The sequence below is a fragment of the Vipera berus genome (genome assembly GCF_964194415.1).
Source record: "Vipera berus genome assembly, chromosome: 1".
NCBI classification, from domain to species: domain Eukaryota; kingdom Metazoa; phylum Chordata; class Lepidosauria; order Squamata; family Viperidae; genus Vipera; species Vipera berus.
This window is the reverse complement of record NC_138202.1, coordinates 312,534,182-312,555,770: the sequence shown is the minus strand read 5'-3', so window position 1 is coordinate 312,555,770 and position 21,589 is coordinate 312,534,182. Positions and strand designations below refer to the sequence as shown.

The window sequence follows — 21,589 nt, the reverse complement described above, 5'->3', positions numbered from 1 at the left end:
TAAGGGAATCTGCCTGTTGTTAAACCGGCAAATTTCCTTGAAGGTCTGCCCTGATATGAGGGTGACAGCTGAGCCTGAGTCCACCTCTAGTTCACAAGGTACCCCTTGCAGTTTGGCTTTGATTTTTACCTTAGGGGTTAACTTGAGGTTTCCCCCCCCCTGTTTTGTTAATAGCTAGTTCTAAGTAGTTTGGGGGTCTGAACTTACTCTTGCCTCGGGGTGTCATACCTGGGGCTGTAGTTTCCACTTCGTGTAGCTCCCCCCGGTTGCGGCTCCTGCATGCGGTTTTGATGTGCCCCATTCTTCCGCAGTTGTGGCACCGGGCGTTTCTAAACCTGCAGGAGGACCTGATGTGGTTTCCCCCGCAGCTGGCGCATGTTACTCGGGGGTCTCGGTTGGAATTCTTGGGTCTTGCTGCTTCCTTGTTGTCGGTTTTTCGGGTTTGGAGTTTTTCGAAGCGGCGGTGGATTGCGTCCACATCGGTGAGATCTTCTATTTCGTCGTGGTCTCTGGGGACTGTCTCCCCGTTGGTAGTGGCCCTGGTTTGGTTTTGTTGAGCCCTGGTGTTGTCTTCCGCGTGTGTGTCTTCGTATGCCTGAATCTCTCTAGTGACTTCCGCTAGATTCAGGGCCGGTTTTGCCATTATTTTCTTTTGGAGGTGCTCATCTCGGAGGCCGATGACCAATTGATCCCTTATCCGGTCCTCCAGGTCCGGAAAACGGCACCATCTGGCGGCCTGTCTTACCCCTGATATGAAGTCTGCAGCCGTCTCCCCGGGTTTTTGGCGACGCCTCGCGAACTGGACCCTCCAGTAGATTTCGGAGTGGGTCGGCATGTAGTGTTTGCTAAGTTTTTCTGTCAGCTCCGCGTAGGTTACCTGCGCGACCGGTTCTGGGCTACACAGACCGACAGCCACATCGTACACTGCGGTTCCGCTGAGGTACAAAAGTGCCGCCGCTTTAGCTCGGTCGTCTGTTATCTTGCTAACTAGCAGGTAACCTTCAATTTGGCCAAGGTGCGATTCCCAACGCTCGGGAAAACGAGTATCGAACTCACGAATTTGACCGAACGCTGCCATACTGTCTCGGTTCTCCTTCGGCTTGCTTGTGGTGGAAGTTACAACTTCCAGTGACTTAGCTCAGAGCCTCCAGAAGGAACCCTTCCTAAGCTCAGTGACTTCAGCTAGCAAGCCGATCCCACCTTCGTCGCCAGTGGTTTGTCTGACCAAGGATTACGCGGAGACAGCAGGTTCAGCTGTTCGGTTTATTTGGGAACACCAAGGCAAAAACAGTGGGGTTACAACTCCCTTATATAGTCCACTGAATGTTGGTTCCGCCAATCATTGGACCCGCAGCTTCCCGCTTGTCGGCAGGGCCAATCGTCTGCGTTGGTTCTTGACAGCGAGGGACCGCGTGTGGAGCTGTCAAAAGCTGCGCCTGCGTGTTGGCTGCCGGCAATTTGACAGCTGTCAAATTGCCGCGTGCTGAACTGTCAAACGGAAGTTTACCTCACGAACTGATTTCCACTTGCTGTAATACAACTGTTTCATGGGTTAATAATAATTGAACACTTATAATAATAACAGATAATACATATCAGGCACTATCTAACAAAATGAAATACAATGGTGAAAAAAGCTTCTACATTTAGCCAAGAAAAACAAAATGTACAGGTATAGTATAGGTAGTATCTTGCTCAATAGTAATAATTGTGAGAGGGATCTCGGAGTCCTAGTGGACAATCACTTAAATATAAACCAGGAGTGTGCTGCAGTTGCCAAAAAAGCCAACACAGTGCTAGGCTGCATTAACAGAGGGATAGAATCAAGATCACGTGAAGTATTAATACTACTTTACAATGCCTTGGTAAGGCCACACTTGGAATACTGCATCCAGTTTTGGTCACCACAATGTAAAAAAGATGTTGAGACTCTAGAAAGGGTACAGAGAAGAGCAACAAACATGATTAGGGGACTGGAGGCTAAAACATATAAGGAACGGCTGCTGGAATTGGGTATGTGTAGTTTAATGAAGAGAAGGATGAGGGGTGACATGACAGCAGTGCTCCAATATCTCAGGGATTGCCACAAAGAAGAGGGAGTCAAGCTATTCTCCAAAGCACCTGAAAGCAGGACAAGAAGCAACGGATGGAAACTAGTCAAGGACAGAAGCAACCTAGAACTAAGGAGAAACTTCCTGACAGTTAGAACAATTAACCAGTGGAACAACCTGCCTCCAGAAGTGGTGAATGCTCCAACACTGGAAGTTTTTAAGAAGAGACTGGACAGCCATTTCTCTGAAATGGTATAGGGTTTCCTGCCTAAGCAGGGGGTGGGACTAGATGACCTCCAAGATCCCTTCCAACTTTATTATTATTATATTCTAGCAAATCCAGCATACACATTTTTCTATTCCATGCTGAGTATGGAATGCATAGTGGAAACAGGCAGAAGATACCCTGCTCAGTTGAAAATTACTCTCATAAGGCTGCAGTCCAGGGCTTTTAAACAGCAACATTAATTCTTGATGGTTCCAGGACTCCAAGGTAACACTAGATGTAGCACAGGCTGCTCTAAGAATGCGTGTGGTCATACAACATGATGGCTAAAATGATGATAGTGAAGAGTCTTGAAATCTTCTCATTCTTTCAGGTTTCTCAGGAGGGAGACTTATCTTGGCAAGGGACCAAGGATGGCTTCATGTCTGGGAATCAACCCAAAGTTTAAGGCGCAGTGTAACAAGGGACAGATTTTTTCATGGTTCCTCAACACTTCACTCAGATGTTTCACTTCATCTGTCAGCTTTCCAATCTCCCGTTTTAGAGAATTATGCTCTTGTTCAAGGCACTCATATTCCTGAAATAATTGATAAAAATAAAAAGATCATGCATGCAAGCAAGAATCCATGATTATTTGTTGTTTTTGCTACACTATTCTTCATGAAGTGCTTAAATTCTCAAAAAGAAGTTTAAAAATAACCAAAAAGACAATTAAAAATGATACAATTATCTGAAAAATATAGTTACTTTGAAAAGTACATAACTCCTAATTTATTTTCTTCCCAGTCTGGCTTTTAGTGCATTTCAATTTTACCTACCTGAGGTATAGTTTATCTATATTGTTCTATTTAAAATATTTCTATAGCAAATAACCAGTAAGCTAATACCTAAGTGGCAGTGTAGTGTCAAATCAAATCAAGTAAATCATACAGTGGATATTTTTTCCAAAACAACCATTACTCTTAACATAATTTGTTTAATAAATATTAATAAAATCAACAGAAGTCCCATATCAGAAGACCCTAGCCAAGACAAACATCTTATATCTGTGGAACCATGTGGTTGGACAATCCAAAGGGGAGGAGCCTACTTGGAAAAGTCCTTTATTGGTCAGTATCTAGAGCAGGGGTGTCAAACTGCCGGCCCATGGGCTGGACACGTGATCCCAAAACTGCGCCCACCCCATTGCTGGCAATGGAGAAAAAGCTCCGATACGTTGCACATCACGTGACATCGCACGTTTGACATGTCTGATCTAGAGAATGAGCTACCATAAAGGAAATCTCGAGTCATTATCTTTAACATCCAAGAAAGGGAAAAGCTTTGGTTGTTCTTTTCAAATGCACTTATATTTTATCAGTGTAAACAAGGGGTACAAAATATGAGATTTCTGATCACATATTGCTTGTTGTAAAAGTTGCCATCCCATTGCAATTTTTAATTCAACAATAGTGGAAATCACAAAATATATGGATACCAATTTTACAGATAATTAAACTAACTTGGTTTTAATTACATTTGAACCTAAATTACATTAAATCAGCTCAAGTTTTGCTTTTGTTTTGTTCTCTATATTTGGAGGGGGCTCTTGGCCATTGGTTTAAAATTTTTATTTATTTGTTTCTGAAATTTAAATGCCATCCAGTTCACTCACAGAGTGATCTGGATGTTATACAATTCAAAACATGAAGAACTAAAAACCATACAGAAATACAATAAATCAATAAAAGAGCCAGATAAAAACAAGACTAAAATTAGTTAAAAGTTAAAAGGGGAGGGTAGGGTTGTTAAGCTGTCAATCACTCCTTGGGTTTAGTGCTGTTTCATGAACCTCATGTGAGTTGACTGAGCCAGGTCTTCAGACATTTTGAAAGGCCAGGAGAGTCAGCCCTCTTCCTGAATCCCACCAGTTGAAAGTCTTTAACTGACAGGGTCCAGAACACACCTTCCCTACCTGAGCAGGTGAGACAAACTGATGTGATGGGGGTGAGACAATTAATCAAATAATGTGGGCCCATGGAAAAAAAATGCTTGTTTCCAGATGTAAACCACGAAAGGCAATTTTTAGAATTGAGAACGGGCATTAAATATGATAATAAATAAAACCTCCATATTTAGAGGCATTATGCTGTAGCTTTAAATACACACACACACACACACACACACAGGGGACTGGAGGCTAAAACATATAGGGAACGGTTGCTGGAATTGGGTATGTGTAGTTTAATAAAGAGAAGAACTAGGGGCGACATGATAGCAGTGTTCCAATATCTCAGGGGCTGTCACAAAGAAGAGGGAGTCAAACTATTCTCCAAAGCACCTGAAAGCAGGACAAGAAGCAACGGATGGAAACTAGTCAAGGAGAGAAGCAACCTAGAACTAAGGAGAAACTTCCTGACAGTTAGAACAATTAACCAGTGGAACAACCTGCCTCCAGAAGTGGTGAATGCTCCAACACTGGAAGTTTTTAAGAAGAGACTGGACAGCCATTTGTCTGAAATGGTATAGGGTTTCCTGCCTTAGCAGGGGGTTGGACTAGATGACCTCCAAGGTCCCTTCCAACTTATTATTATTATTATTATTATTATTATTATTATTATTATTATTATTATTATTATTATTATTATTATTATGTGTACTTTAAAAATTCCAAACATGCACATACAAATGCATATTCTTAGAAATTGGGGGTACTGAGGAAGTAGGACAGCAGAGTCACAAAGTAAGGGGGCAGAAATGTAGCTTTGATATTTTGGAATGGTGTCAGGGGGCTGCAAGAAAGCCAATCAGACATTATAGGCCATGCCTGGAAACCTGGTCATCCCGGTCTGTAGTTTTAAACCTACAGTGATCCATAGGTGCCTGAATTTGCTCAATCTCCTCATCCATAAAGAGTGGATTAAAAATCGCAATGAAAGGATCTGTGTGCCAGGATAAATCAAAGGGACTCTCCTTTAGAAACCCTAAAAAAAGGACCAGATGACCCAATGACCCTCAGAGCTCCTCGAATGAGTTCAGTTCTCAGTTCTCTTGCATGGGCTCAGTTCTCTTGGCACTTCTAAACTTCTAAAAAAAAAAGAGAAGTTACTTTTACAAACGTCAAATTTCCCCGTGCTTGTCTGATCTCAATTTCAACCAAAGCATGAATGAGAAGTTATTTTTGAGTTTCAGTAAAAGAAAAGAAACCAAGTGGGACTCAGAAAAAAATTGCTTTACAAGGCAACTGTACATCAAATGGCTAGTTTCACCCTTGATTTGAATGTGGCTAAAACAGAAATGCATCAATGTCCTTACCTCAAAAAGAATACAAAACAAAAGCCATAGCTGCTCAGCCACCATGACCAATATATTCATTAACTGCCTTACTGCACACATGAAGTCCAAGAACGGATGGATAATGTGCTTTCTTCCATGGAAAGGACATGTTGGACTCTGGTCCTCCACCCTTATTCATCATTTTACTCAGGTATATTCATAATTGCTCATATGAAAGCTTTGAAGCATTGATAACAATCTCAGTCTTGGCCAATACGCTTGCTATTCTACACTTAAACTCTGTTCTTTAGAAGTCAGCTTATAAGCATCAATTGTTCAATTGGAAAGGAGAACATGAGAAAAAAATGTTGCAATGATTAAACATGCAAGAAAGGGGGAAAAGACTCTTTTTAAAAAAAATCACAATAATATTATAAATTGCTTCCCCTGCCCAGTTGTCTATCAGTTAGAACAAGACTGTTTGGAAGAGATTTCTGGGCATAATAGGGCATAATAGAATAAGATTCTAATATCCTAATTCTATTTGCAAGCTATCCGAAAAATGCCAGGCTGTTTTGGAGCAAACAAAACCCAGATAGGTTCCAGACGGCGCTTGGATTTATTCCTTCCTCCCTTTCCCACAGCCCGGTCGAGACCTTAGTTGATGCCTGGCAATGGGCGGCTTCGGAGGCTCTCGACCGTGTTGTGCCTTTGCGGCCTCTGACCCGGCGCAGATCCCGGCTTGCTCCTTGGTTCTCCATGGACCTGCGGGAGATGAAGCGCCGGAGAAGGGGCCTAGAGAGCATTTGGAGGTCCACTCGGTCCGAGTCTGACCGGACACAGTTAAGATCCTTTTCTAGATCTTACCTTGTGGCAATGGAGGTGGCGAAGCGTGCTCACTTCGCCACCCTCATTGCATCCACAGATGGCCGCCCTGTTTAGGGTGACCCGTTCCCTTTTAAATCAGGGGACAGGAGAGGACCCCTTGCAGGGATGGGCCGAGGAGTTTAGTGAGTATCTGGTGGATAAAATCGCTCAGATTCGGGCTGGCTTGGACTCCGACTGGGCAGTATCTGACGAGGGGGAAACGATGGGCTTGGCCGATAATATCTGGGAGGAGTTTGATCCTGTGACTCCGGACGAAGTGGACAGGATCATGGGGAAATTAAGTGCCGCCACGTGTTTGTTGGACCCGTGTCCCTCCTGGCTGGTTTATGCGGCCCGGGAGGTTACACGAGGCTGGCTCCTGGCAGTTATAAATGCTTCCTTGAGTGAGGGGTGCTTCCCTGCCGCCTTGAAGGAGGCGGTGGTAAGGCCCCTCCTCAAGAAACCTGCCTTGGATCCAGCTATTTTAAACAACTTTCGTCCTGTCTCCAACCTTCGCTTTCTTGTGAAGGTTGTTGAGAGCGTGGTGGCACGGCAGCTCCCTTTGGTCCTGGAGGAAACTGAGTATCTTGATCCATACCAATCGGGTTTCAGGCCCGGGTACAGCACGGAGGCGGCATTGGTCGCACTGGTGGATGATCTGTGGCGGGCCCGTGACAGGGGTTATTCCTCTGTCCTGGTCCTTTTAGATCTCTCAGCGGCTTTTGATACCATCGACCATGGTATCTTGCTGCGACGTCTTGCGGGGTTGGGAGTGGGAGGCACCGTTTTACGGTGGTTCTCCTCCTCCGCCGCTCGCAGATGGTGTTGACAGGAGGGCAGAGGTCAACCCCTAGGCCCCTTAATTGTGGGGTGCCTCAGGGGTCGGTGCTCTCGCCCCTCCTGTTCAACATCTATATGAAGCCACTGGGTGAGATCATCCGTGGTTTTGGGGTGAGGTATCATCAATATGCCGATGATACCCAGCTTTTTATCTCCACCCCGAACCAAGCCAGTGATGCCCTCGACGTGATGTCCCGTTGCCTGGAAGCGGTACGGATTTGGATGGGGAAGAACAGGCTCCAGCTCAACCCGGCCAAGACTGAGTGGCTTTACGTACCGGCATCTCGACTCGTCCAAGAGGTTCCATCTTTGGTTATGGAAGGAGAGGTGTTGCCTCCCGTTGATAGGGCACGCAATTTAGGCGTCCTCCTGGACTCACGACTCAGTTTTGAAGATCATATTGGAGTCGTGGCCAGGGGGGCATTTGCCCAGGTTCGCCTTGTGCGCCAGTTGCGCCCCTATCTGGACCGAGATGCCCTACGTACGGTCACTCATGCACTCGTTACCTCTCGGATAGATTACTGCAATGCTCTCTACATGGGGCTGCCCTTGAAGACCACCCGGAGGCTTCAACTGGTGCAGAATGCAGCCGCGTGGGTAGTGATGGGAGCATCCCGATACTCCCATATTACACCCCTCCTGCGTGAGCTGCATTGGCTACCAGTTGTCTTCCGGGCGAGATTTAAGGTGCTGGTACTTACCTTTAAAGCCCTACATGGCTTAGGCCCAGGATATTTGCAGGACCGTCTGCTGCCAGGAACGACTTCCCATCACCTCACACAGAGAGGGCCTCCTCAGGGTGCCGTCGGCTAGACAATGTCGGCTGGCGACCCCCAGGAGGAGGGCCTTCTCTGTGGGAGTGCCAGCCCTGTGGAACCAACTCCCCCTTGAGCTCCGGATGGCCCCAGACCTCTGGTCCTTTCGCCGTGGCCTTAAAACATTTCTTTTCCATCAGGCTGACCTGGACTGACAGGAATTTTTAAAATCTTTTTAACTTATTATTGGGGCTGCTAGTTTAATTCTTTTTTTTAACTTTTGTATTATTGTATTTTTATTGTTGTTAGCTGCTCTGAGTCCTTTGGGAGATAGGGCGGCATATAAGTCCCAAAAATAAATAAATAATAAATAAATACTGTGTTATTCAGAACTATGTCGGCTGGCGACCCCCAGGGGGAGGGCCTTCTCTGTGGGAGCACCAGCCCTTTGGAACCAGCTTCCCCTTGAGCTTCGGATGGCCCCGGACCTCCGGTCCTTTCGCCGCGACCTCAAAACTTTTCTCTTCCATCAGGCTGACCTGGATTGATGATGGGTTTTTAAATACGTTTTAATTTTAACTGTAGTTAATTTATTTTGGGGCTGATATTTAATTCGTTTTTTAATTTTTGTATTGTTGTTTTTATTGTTGTAAGCCACCCTGAGTCCCTTGGGAGATAGGGCAGCATATAAGTCCCAAAAATAAATAAAATAATAAATAAATAAAACACTAAACTGTATGAAGAAGAGGATAAAAAGGCACTCATTCAGGGACATTCCATATCCATGTGCCCTGAGTTGACAACAGACTTCAACACACTGATGGCAAGATAGGGTCTCACCCAGACATCTTCCTTGCTGGACTGCCAAAATGGTCTGCTAACTGTTTGCTGAGGAAAATGTGTATTAGATCAGAGGTCCCCAACCTTTTTGCTACCAGGGACTATGGAGAAAGGTTTTTCCACAGACTGGAGGGGGCGTGGTTTCCTATGCTGTCTGCATCCCACGGATGGGGCTTTGCTTGTTTGCGTAGATCAGTTGCTGGAATGCTGCAGCCCGGTACTGGTCCATGGAACAGGGGTTGGGTACCCCTGTAGTAGATTACATAGTTCTGAAGATATATATCTATATCTATCTATATATACATGTGTGTTTGTGTGTGCTTATATCTATATCTCTATATCTATCTATCTATCTATCTATCTATCTATCTATCTATCTATCTATCATCTATCTATCTATCTTTCTATCTATAGGGATGCGGTGGCTCAATGGGTTAGGATTCTGAGCTTGTCGATCAGATGGTCGGCAGTTTGGCGGGTCAAATCCCGAGTGCCGCATAACAGAATGAGCGCCTGTTATTCGTCCCAGCTTCTGCCAACCTAGCAGTTCAAAATCACGTAAAAATGCAAGTAGAAAAATAGGGACCACTACGGTGGGAAGGTAACAGTGCTCCATGCGCCTTTGCGTCTAATCATGCCGGCCACATGACCACGGAGACGTCCTCAGACAAGCGCTGGCTCTTCGGCTTTGAAACGGAGATGAGCACCGGCCCCTAGAGTTGGAAACGACCGGCATGCATGTGCGGGGGAATCTTTACCTTTACACACACACACACACGTGTATAAATAATAATAATAATAATAATAATAATAATAATAATAATAATAATAATAATAATAATAATAATAATAATAATAATAATAATAATAATAATAAAGTTGGAAGGGACCTTGGAGGTCATCTAGTCCAACCCCCTGCTCAGGCAGGAAACCTTATACCATTTCAGGCAAATGGCTGTCAAGTCTCTTCTTAAAAACCTCCAGTGTTGGAGCATTCACCACCTCTGGAGGCAGGTTGTTCCACTGGTTAATTGTTCTAACCGTCAGGAAGTTTCTCCTTAGTTCTAGGTTGCTTCTCTCCTTGACTAGTTTCCATCCGTTGCTTCTTGTCCTGCTTTCAGGTGCTTTGGAGAATAGCTTGACTCCCTCTTCTTTGTGGTAGCCCCTGAGATATTGGAACACTGCTATCATGTCACCCCTCACCCTTCTCTTCATTAAACTACACATACCCAATTCCAGCAACCGTTCCCTATATGTTTTAGCCTCCAGCCCCCTAATCATCTTTGTTGCTCTTCTCTGTACCCTTTCTAGAGTCTCGACATCTTTTTTACATCGTGGTGACCAAAACTGGATGCAGTATTCCAGGTGTGGCCTTACCAAAGCATTGTAAAGTGGTATTAGTACTTCACTTGATCTTGATTCTATCCCTCTGTTAATTCAGCCTAGCACTGTGTTGGCTTTTTTGGCAGCTGCAGCACGCTGCTGGATCATATTGAAGTGATTGTCTACTAAGACTCCGAGATCCCTCTCACAGTTACTACTATTGAGCAAGGTACCACCTATACTATACCAATGCATTTGATTTTTCCTGCCTAAATGTAGAATCTTACTTTTTTCACAATTGAATTTCATTTTGTTAGATAGTGCCCAGTGTTCGAGTCTGTCCAGATCCTCCTGTATCTTAAGCCTATCTTCTGGAGTATTGGCTATTCCTGCCAGCTTGGTGTCGTCTGCAAATTTGATGAGTTCCCCATCTATCCCCTCATCCAAATCATTAATGAAGATATTGAAGAGCACTGGGCCCAGAACAGAGCCCTGGGGCACCCCACTACACACTTCCTTCCATGTAGATGCGGTTCCATTGAGGACCACACGCTGAGTACGGCCTGTCAGCCAGCTACGAATCCATCTGGTGGTAATGCTATCTAACCCACATTTTTCTATCTTATCAAGTAGTAGGTTGTGATCTACTTTATCGAATGCCTTACTGAAGTCCAAGTAAATTATGTCTACAGCATTCCTCTGGTCCACTAGTTTTGTCACTTGGTCAAAGAATGTAATAAGATTTGTCTGGCATGATCTGTTTTTGACAAACCCATGTTGACTTTTAGTGATGACTTTGTTTGCATCAAGTTGTTCGCTGATTCGTTGTTTGATTATCTTTTCCAGAATCTTCCCAGGTATTGAGGTCAGGCTGATAGGTCTGTAGTTTCATTCAATGGATCCATTTTTTCCCTTTTTTGAAGTTGGGAACTACATCAGCTCTCTTCCAGTCCTCTGGTAGTTCCCCAGTGCTCCAGGATCTTTGAAAAATATAGTTCAGTGCTTCTGAGATCACGTCTGCTAGTTCCTTGAGAACCTTGGCATGTAATCCATCTGGTCCTGGTGATTTGAACTCGTTTAGGCTGGACAGGTGCTCACTTACCATTTTCTTGCCTATCTTAACTTGCGTTTCTATTCTGTTTTTTATGGCACTGGTTTGGGTAGGTTGGACTGTTTTTTCCCTTTGTGTAAAGACAGATGCAAAAAACGAATTAAATAGTTCTGCTTTCTCCCTATTGCTTGTCACCTTCTTGCTACTTTCCCCCACTAATGGACCAATCATTTCCTTAACTTTTTTCTTGTTTTTTATATGTTGAAAGAAGCATTTTTTGTTATTTTTGACTTTGGTTGCAAGCCTTAGTTCATTTTGAGCCTTAGCTTTCCTCACTTCATCTTTGCAGGCACGGGCTATTTGCTGATATTCTGACTTAGTTATGTGCCCCTCTTTCCAATTCTTATGCTTGTCCTTTTTATCTTTCAATTTATCAGAGAGTTCTTTATGCAGCCATGCTGGTTTCTTTTGAGAGCTGTTATTTTTCTTCTTTGTTGGTATTGTACTAGACTGGGCCTTTATTATCTCACTTTTCAAAATTTCCCAAGCTTCTTGAGTTGTTTTCCCCTTTAGGATTCTCATCCATGGAATTCTTCCCATGGTCTCTCTAAGTTTATTGAAATTAGCTCTTTTAAAATCCAGGACTCTAGTTTGGCTGTGTTCTATTGCTTGTGCCTCCAGAATGTTGAATTCCAATATTGCATGATCACTTCCCCCCAAGGTTCCTGTGGCTTCAACACCTTCTATCATTTCATCTCTGTTTGTGAGAATTAAATCCAATATGGCTAATCCCCTAGTTCCCTTCTCTACTTTTTGGGAGAGAAAGTTGTCTGCTAGGTTTGTCAGGAATCTGTTTGATCTTCCACTTGGTGCAGAGTTTGTCTCCCAGTTGATATCAGGGTAATTAAAGTCCCCCATTACTATTGTGATGTGCTTCTTACATACCTTAGTTAGCTGACTAGCAAAAAGTTCATCTATTTCTTCTGCTTGGTTGGGTGGCCTATAGTATACACCTATGGCAATGTCATTTTTCCCCCCTTTTATATTGACCCAAATGCTTTCAAGTTTACAGTTTTCATCATATAGACACACACATATATATACAGGCACACATGTGTATGTATATGTCTATATACATACAATATGTGTATGTATGTATATATGTGTGTGTTGGGATTGCTGTATAGCTGTGCGATCTTGATCCTGGCTCAATGGTATACTCCATGAGTATTCACATTGTCTGCGCCATTCCTCTTCCCAACTCCTGAGGGCTTGGTATGCAGGCAGGAGGTCTATATGACGGTTAATTGAGGAGCGATCTGAGAACCAGGCCTCTTTGAACAATCGGCCACCCTTGGTGTTATCACTGGCAATCACCTCGGCCCCTGCCAAATCAAAGGTGTGATTGTATGTAGCCATGTGTGCTCATACCTGCGAATGCCGTTCTTGTCTTTTAACCACAAGTTCGTGTTCATGTACCCTAGTCCCCAACCGCTTTGCCGTCTCCCCAATATAATTACAATGGCAGTTCTCACATGTCATCTTATATACAATTGAGGACTTCTCTTCATTGGGGAGCGGATCCTTTGGGCGCATGACACGGGCATGCAGGGTGTGATCAGGTTTATGGGTTACACTGACTTTGTAGGGGGTCATTATGCATGCCGTGGCTTCAGATACACCATGGATGTAGGGTAGTGTTATCCATGCCATCGGCGTGCCTTCATGTTGGTTCTGGACAGGTTCACGTGGTTCGGTGCATCGCCTAATGAAATTTAGTGGATAGCCATTACTTCTGCAGACGCAATAGAGATGGCACCTTTCTTCCTTCTTCGCCTTATACGTGCCGCAGTGCGTATCCACACGTTTAAAAAGCATTCTAATACAGCTAACTTTGTGGGTCATGGGATGGTTGCTTTTGTAATGGAGAATCCTGTCCGTATAAGTAGGATTATGGTAGACGGATGTGTGAAGGGAATCATCTGGTTGGCGGTTAACCAACACATCCAGGAAGGCCAGAGCTCCATTGGCTTCTTCCTCCACCGTAAAGCAGATATCGGGGTAGATGGAATTAAGCTCACCCATAAGCCTATCCTTGTCCTGTCTCTTGACAACCACAAACGTGTCGTCCACGTATCTCACCCAAAATTTGGGTCGACACGTGGACATCACCTGAGTCTCCAATTCCTGCAGGACAGCCTCTGCAATGACTCCGGAGATCAGGGACCCCATAGGGGTACCCTTCACCTGTTCATAGATGCTACCTTGAAATGTAAAAAACGTTTTGAGGCATAGGGCCATGAGTTATAAGAAATCTTCATTATCAAGTGAGTCCTGGTGCCGTCCCGCTCCATGTTGTTGTAAGCAGTCTCTAATTACCACAATTGCTAGATTCTGCTGGATTGAAGTGAATAGGGAGGTGACATCATAGGATACCATGACTTCATCCTCCTCTATACTAAAGGATCTAATTCTATCTAGGAATTCACTTGAAGAGCTTACCGTGGTCTTATTGTTTGTCACCAGGTATCTTAGTCTACCATATAACCACTTGGCCAACCCTGAAGTTGGGGTTCCCCTAAATGACACAATGGGCCGTAGGGGTCCCAAGAGCTTCTGGCATGAGGACACGTGCGATGACAAGGGCATCAATCGCGATCGGAAGAGCAAACAGCGATCTCCCATTGACAGCGAGCATCCTGATGACACTGGCAGTTCTCCAATGAAAGCTCGATTTTATTAAAACTGCTTTGGTTTTTTACCTTGTCCCAGTGTTTTGTGTGTGTGGTGTGTGTGTGTGTGTGTGTGTGTGTGTGTATGTATATGTATATGTATATATATATAATATAATAAATGTTTCCCCTGTCCAATCATGTCTGACTCTAGTGGGTGGTTCTCATCTCCATTTCTTAGTCGAGAAAAAGAGAAAGTAAAGAGAGAAAATAACTCAACCCTGATTCAGAGCATGATAAATCTGTCACTTCCCCAAATTGACAATGCAGGTAAATCCAGAGAAATCTGTACTTTTTCATGAGCTATACCCTGTGAAATTCAGTGTCTTGGGCATTCGTGACAGTCAATAGCTCAAGCATCATGAAAAAAGTGTTAATGGGGAAACAACATCTAAGTATGGATGCTTTCTGGTTAGAAACAGTGTATTGCCTATAACAGCATGTTATATGCAACCTGTGGGAAATGGTGACTTCCTTTGTAGTCTTTGCCTAAGCATCCATCTAGCTTAGCCTTTCCCAGACTTGGGTAACCAGATGTTGGTGTAGGCCCTAAGACTCAATCCATCTAGAGAATGCTGACTTGGAAATATTTCTTTTAAAGCTAAAATGTTATCACACAAACTTAGATATCTAAGTAAATAGGGTTTCGTCCATAAAAGCTTATTAAACGAAGAGGATCTGCATGAAGGTTAAAAAAAAATCTAGATGCCAACTGAAGCCCCATATCATTTTTTATGTGTCTTGCATATATAAGACACATTAAAAAGGTGGAGCTTTGAACACACATACTCCTCCTCTCACTGTGGATGCCCCTAATTAAGGAACTAACACTCTCTTAATTCTTAAGGTGACCCACGACTTATTTTGCATTTGAGAATGATACTAATTGTTGATCTTGAAAAATGCCAATGCACCAGTCACCTCATGGAGTTTATCTGCTTTCTGAGTTTGTTTCTTTCGGCTTCTCTGGGCAGCGACTCTGTTCTTCTCTCTCCGTCTTACTCGTCTTTCATCATCATCATGACTCTGGTCAATAAAATCAGAATATGGTTGTTTAGTTAACAACTTCCCTTTTTTCCAAAACAATCCTTCAGCATCCAGAAAATCAAGGAAGCTATACTTTGACAAACACACCATTGATAATCTTGTGAGTCCTGATCACATTTTCCAAGAGTGGCTGATATTTATATTTTCTTTACCCTGAGTGGTAAAGAAATGTACACATAGTCTGGTTACTATATTGATGTAAACTAAAGACTGGTTGCAAGAACCCTTGTGGCTGTATCTGGTTCACATAGTATTCTGAGTGAAAGATAGCTAACTAACTCTGTTCTCCTGCCCAATGACAGCTTGCAAGAGTTCCTAGGAAGAGGATTTGTGTGAGCCAGAGTTTGCTTTCTTTTCCCTGGGGTGTTTGAATGGTTATTTTAAAAAAATAAAATGGAAGGAAGGCAATCAGGTCATAAAGGTTTGGAATGTGTTTTTTTCCCTGTTGTTTTATTTTATTTTTCACAGTTCCTTTAATATACCACAAACTAACCAATGAAATATAAACATTTTTTCAAGTATTTAACATTTGTTATATCAGTAATGCTGTAGGTATTATTATATCGCCATATATAAATATATACACGTAGGTTTGGGTGCTGCTCGTCCATTTCCCCTTTCACTGTATCCACCCTCCTTCTCTCTCTTCCCTCTTCTCTACTTTATTTCTCCTTTTCTCCTTTGTTTCCTACTTCCTTCTTCTTCCTCTCCTCTTTCCCTCACCACTCCCCTCCCGTTTCTCCCCACTTCTCCTCTTTCCCTCCAACCTTCCTACTTCCTTCCCCCTCCTCTACTCTCTTCCCTCTCTCCTCTCCTTTCTTCCCTCCCATTCCTCTTCCGATACAATTCCGGGGTGATGTCCGAGCAGCTCCTCTCTTTGGATTTTCAATGTCTACATTAGGTATGATAATATCCTTATCTCCTCACTTCCATCTAAATTAGTGTTAGCTGTCTTTTAAGCATATTCTCTTTTTTACCCACTCGTAAAATTTTCCCCAAATTTCATAATACTCTAACAATGATGATTAAAGATAAGACAGTGTCAATCTATTCATTTCTGCGCATTCCATTATTTTCCTGATCACCTCTTCTTCTGGAGGAGCTTTCAGTGCCTTCCAGTTTTGTGCACAAACACAATCCTAGCTGCCGTGGTTATATGAATAATCAAATATGTGTTCTCTTTACTATATTTCTCTGGTAAAATACCCAACAGGAATATTTCTGGTCTTAATTCTATACGACGTTGTATCATCTTTTCTATCCATGATTTAATTATGTTCCAATAGGTTTTAGCTTCTGTACACGTCCACCACATATGATAGAAAGAGCCTGGTATTTGATGGCATTTAAGGTTTGGAATGTGTTAATCACATGTGGATCTTAGCTTTCCTCCAAGAAAGATAGCAAATACGCACAAAGTCTTTTATTTTATCCTCTTGTGAGGTCAGGTAAGGCTGGGCTACGTTTTTAGTGCTGCAATAATATAGAAGGCATAATCAACTCAGTTAAAGACCCAATGGCTTGCATTTGCCCAATTTATTGATGTTATGCAGCTTAGCTTTGTGAAGTGAGTCTTTTTATTTAGAAACAAGCTACCGTAATTCATTTGAGGTTAAGAGTGTCATGTGAATGAAACCAATGCCGGTCTAAACTGTGTTGGTTGTTTGGCAGCTGCAGTGCATTGCTGCCTCATATTTAAGTGATTGTCCACTAGAACTCCAAGATCCCCTCTCTTGGAGTTAGGAAGGAAGTTAGGAAGGAGAAAAGGGCATTTTGCTATCTAATTTCTAAAGAGTGATCCCAGGAGCTTTTGGAGCAACAAATGTTACAGAAAACTGGGCTCAGAAAGAGTTTGACACAATTAAATCTAAAATCATGAATCAAACACAAAATGTCTGGATCATATTTGGGATAGTAGGTCAAACAAACTGCCATATGTAGTGGGGTTTCTGCTCTACTAAGATGGTAAATGTTTTGCATATCCAAAGGAAATCCCCATAAAGTATGTTGAACATTCCCAATGTAACTCATGATTTTGCCCCATTCATATATTCTTTTATATTTCCCTGTTTCTCTTTTCCTTTAAAAAAAAAGCTTTTTTTAGTACGAAAAAGAGTAGACCCATAAACTGATGTTTAGCACATTTCAGTAAAACAAGATCAGTTCAAGAGAGAATACCACTAGTTAGGACAGGGGTGTCAAACTGACAGCCCGTGGGCTGGATGCATCATAGCGAAACCGCGTCCACTCCATTGCCGGCAATGGCAAAAAAATCGTGCTATGTCACGACATTGTGAGTTTGACACCCCTGAGTTAAAAGAATCATTTTAATGTACCCTTGCTTAATAAAATTTTATATTTGTGATCAGTGAGATGGATGGATCAGTGAGATGGATGGATGGATAGATAAGCAAATTCTATATGATACAGTGGTATTTAAAATATACTGAGCTGCATGCAATCCTTGTTTCGGAAGCGGGAATGTGTGTTTAGAATGTAGTTTGATAAAAACTGAAGTTTGAATTAGCTATTACTAATTGCTATATCTGATACACCAATGTTCTTGTTTTTATACTTTTGTTTTGAAGTCAGAGAAATTCTACACAATTCACCTGTTGCCAGTTTACATGTCTGATTTTGGTTCAACAAAATATCATCTTGCCTATATCATATCTGTGCCCTGCAAGAGCAATGCCGCCATTTTTATGTATATTTAAACTGTTTGTGGAATCCAATTCAAAATACTTGGATTTGAGGAACAGACTTGACAAGCATTTTGATTTAAATATGGAAGTAGTATATGAGCTGATATCCACCTCAAGTGCAGTAAGACATCTCAAGTATCAACAAGTCTCCTTGTTATATATGTGTGCGATCTCCTGTGGCATGTTGGCCATCAGAGAGGCTGATAACTGCTTCCTTGCCAGGGTGCTCAGAAATGCCCAAGACCCCAAAGCAAGAAGATATTATAAAGTGACGCTGGAGATAACACACGCAAGAGCCATTGCCTTCCCAAGCATGATAGGTACAAATAGTTGCCAGGTAATAAGTCTTGTAATTTACCAAATATTTAATATATTCAATTGATTAAAAACAGTTTTAAAATTTTCCAAGACAGCAGTGGCTAAGGGTAGGGGGAAATAAAATTCTTCTATGTAAGTTGGAGTTCTTACTCTTATCTTAAGTATCTTAAATGGCCTAACTCAACTTATACTCTGCAATGCTGCGCAGTCTCCCTGCCTCCTGATCTTTAATATTCATGGGGAGACTCTCACCAATATCCTCCTGTTTTATATTAAACAAGTGCAAGAGAGACAAAGAGTTTGGCTAGAACTGAGAGACCATGAGTTCTAATCCTGGCTAAGGTACACAAGGCACACAAATCAACAGTGACTTTGGGCCAGTCACTCCTATTCTTCTTAGGAAGGAGGCAGTGGCAAACCACTTCCAATTTTTTTTGCCAAGGAAACTGCTGACTCAAAAGCAGAACAAAAGTTCAAAAATAATAACTGCACTACCATAAAATGGGAGAGAAAAAATTGGGAAATTCCTTTTGCATAAGAAAACTCTTTGAGAAATTGGATTTCGGCCTGGGATCAGCTACTTGTTACACTCAGATGAGTTTCCATGTCTCCCTGCAGGCACTTCCCAAATCATGAAGACTAGCAGTGAACCATAGCGATGTTACATCCTATATTATCCTGACCCAATTCAGAGTGGACTGTGGCAATATAGAGAGTAAATAAATAATTAAACAAATCCTTAGAGTACTGCCCAGATGGGGATGATGTGCCCTGGAAAGTCTTTCTGTGATAGCATAATCCTGCAGGAAGCTAAGCTGGTGTGAGAAAGGCAAAACTGCAAAGCCACCACTTGACTTCATGGACAAATTGCTATGGGACACTACATAACTGCTATACACAGCTCTGTAGCTGTAAATTTAATCAGTTATGCTTACATCTAACGCCTCAATCTATACTGTACAGCTTATTTATCTTTCATGAGCTGAAATGCCACCTTTAGCTTTTTGTGAGAGTAGGTAGCCTTAAAATCTATTAAGTACATAAGCCAGGGGTCTTCAAACTTGGCCCTTTTATGACCTGTCGACTTCAACTCCCAGAATTCCTCAGCCAGTGTGTCTGGCTGAGGAATTCTGGGAGTTGAAGTCCACAAGTCATAAAAGGGCCAAGTTTCGGAATGGAGAAAATGGATTGAGTTTATCCAGAATAAGTATAGGGTCAAGAAGTTTTATCTAGCATTTGAATAAGTCTTCTTTCGTTTTCTTTTTTCTTTTTTTATTTTGTCTTCTATATATATTTAATAATGCTAAGTTTTGTTTGATCCTATATAAGTTAGAGAGTGATGGATTTTAGAATTTATAGTTGTTAGTATATGGTTGTTTATGATTGCCTTTTTATATATATATACCTTGTATTTAGCTCTGGGAAGTCCGGGGGGGGGGGGGGAGGGGGGTTAGGGGGAGGTGGGGGGGGAGGAGGGAGGGGGGGAGGGGGGGGAAGGGGGGAGGTAGGGAGGGGAGGTAGGGAGGGGGAAGGGGGTTTTTTAAAGGAAAACTGTATTTTTAAAACTTTTCAATAAAAAAAAAAAAAAAAATAAAAGGGCCAAGTTTGAAGACCCCTAACATAAACAATCAAAATATCTGATAAATATTACGATCATTTAAACCTAAGCCTGATGAAGGAAAAGGAAGATGGATCTCTGGTCCTGCTAGATCACTTTATTTCATCTTTGACTTCCTTCTACTAATCTCTCCCACTTTAACTTGCTCACTGCGTGCAAGAACAAAGAACACCCATTTGTTACTGACACTATACTAAGTGTTATAAATGTTATAATTTTTCTGGTTCACCTCCTTCAGTATAAACATTTAGTCTTGCAGTTTCAGTATATTCAACATAGTTAACAAGCTTGTTAGCAACTTGCTACAAATTAGTATATGTGCTTGGTTCCACTACTCCCTTCTTCCAACTGGCCTCTGAAAGACCTCTTACTGAACTCTGGAGATCCCTGTTGGTCAGTGGAGTTGAGTTTTTATCAACTTTTAGTTGGGAATGACGAGAATTTGAATCCAACACACATACAGTGTGCTGGATCGCGTAGACTGGTACAGTTAGTACTAAACTAATTGGACCCATGCTAATAACAGCAGTGATTCAGTGATTCTGTTCTTCGTTGTTCATACAGGGCCTATCTTTTGGGGATGCCACTTGCTGGATGACAGAGTGGGGGAACTGAAGTTTAAGGGTATCAAAACTCTCTGCTGGTTCAGACAAAATCTCTAGTCTGGAACTCCATAGAGGTCTACCAAACAACAGGTGAATAAGATCTGGGCAAGTAGGTTTGGTTCCCCACTCCATCCTATGACAAGTAAGTGAAGGTTAGCCCAGACAAATGTATATACAACAAGATCAATAGCTGATCAAAGATTAATTGTTCAAAGACATCTCCTCCCAATTGCAGAATGATAAACTTATTTCAAGCAGTGGGAAGTTCCATTTTTTTCTCCCTTCTTCTGACTAGAAGTTCCTACCTCCTCCGTTTCTCGAAATAAGGCAAATTCTTGTCATAAGGAGGGGAAGGGAAGGGAAGGGAAAAATGTGGGGCGTGAGGCACGATCCATAATTTTACGCACCACTTTTGTCTCCTTCTGTAGTTTTCGTCTCTCTGCTACCCGAAACTTTTTTTAAAAAATAAAATAAAATAAAATAAAATGAAACGCCTTTCCTTCCGAAGAAAGCGCGCTAGCCCACCAGTCTTTTCGAGGTGCCACCGCTGCCCTTCGATCCCCGCGTGCGAGTGAGCTAGCGAGGTCTGGCGCGTTCACACCACAGCAATGAAAAAAAAAAATCCTGCCCGGCCAACGCTTGAAAGACCCGGCTGGAAGTTGTGCTCTGAAGAGCGCGATTCCAAGGCAACGTCTGAATCGCGGGAGGAAAGTTGCTTGGAGGCGCGCCTTGTCCAAATTTTCTATCCCCTCCTCCCCGGCCCCCCCCCCGACCCCGCGCCCCATCGGGCTTCGATTTACCTGCAGAGTTTCCTCGGAGGAGGAACTTCGTTGCAAAGTGCTTCCCGCAGCGGGAATCCCCTGAGACATCCTGGCCGAAGAGAAAAGAGGAGGTCGGCCGGCCGGCCAGGAGGCCAAAGGACCTTTAAGGTCCCGGCGAAAACAGCGTAGCCACAGCAAGCGCCGGGGACGCGCATGGGGAGGGAATCGCTGCACCAGCCGCCGCCTAAGCGGAAAACCCAAAGAGGGGCATCCCGGAGGCGCGTGCTGCTCTCGGCACTTCCCCGGCACCTGCCCGCCGCCGCCGCCGCGCCTGCTTCCCCAGCTGCTCTTCTCTCCAACCAGCGCTCGGCGGCCGGGAAAACCAGGAGCCGCTGCTTTTCGCCCTGCCCGGCGCCGCCGATCTGCTCAACTCCCAGTTCATGGAAATCACGTGGCGGCCCTTGAAACTTCAGGAGGGAACTGGCGGCGAGACCGGGAGGCGGCCTTCTCCGATAGGGAACTGAAAAGAAAGGGGCTTTTCCCCTCTTCCTCCCCGCTCGCGGGCTGTGGGGTTTCGGGGTGGCTCTAGAGCCGG

General features: G+C 43.3%; 1 protein-coding gene across 1 annotated transcript; it reads right to left on the bottom strand.

Annotated features, from left to right (window-relative positions):
- Positions 1-2,436: 2,436 nt before the first annotated feature.
- BATF3 (basic leucine zipper ATF-like transcription factor 3) lies at positions 2,437-21,200 on the bottom strand. Its single transcript, XM_081320545.1, has 3 exons — positions 21,034-21,200; positions 14,862-14,966; positions 2,437-2,854 (listed from the first exon to the last, which is right to left on the bottom strand). The coding sequence occupies exons 1-3, from the start codon at positions 21,100-21,102 to the stop codon at positions 2,669-2,671; spliced, it is 360 nt and encodes a 119-aa protein (XP_081176671.1). The 5' UTR covers positions 21,103-21,200; the 3' UTR covers positions 2,437-2,668.
- Between the last annotated feature and the right edge of the window lie 389 nt (positions 21,201-21,589).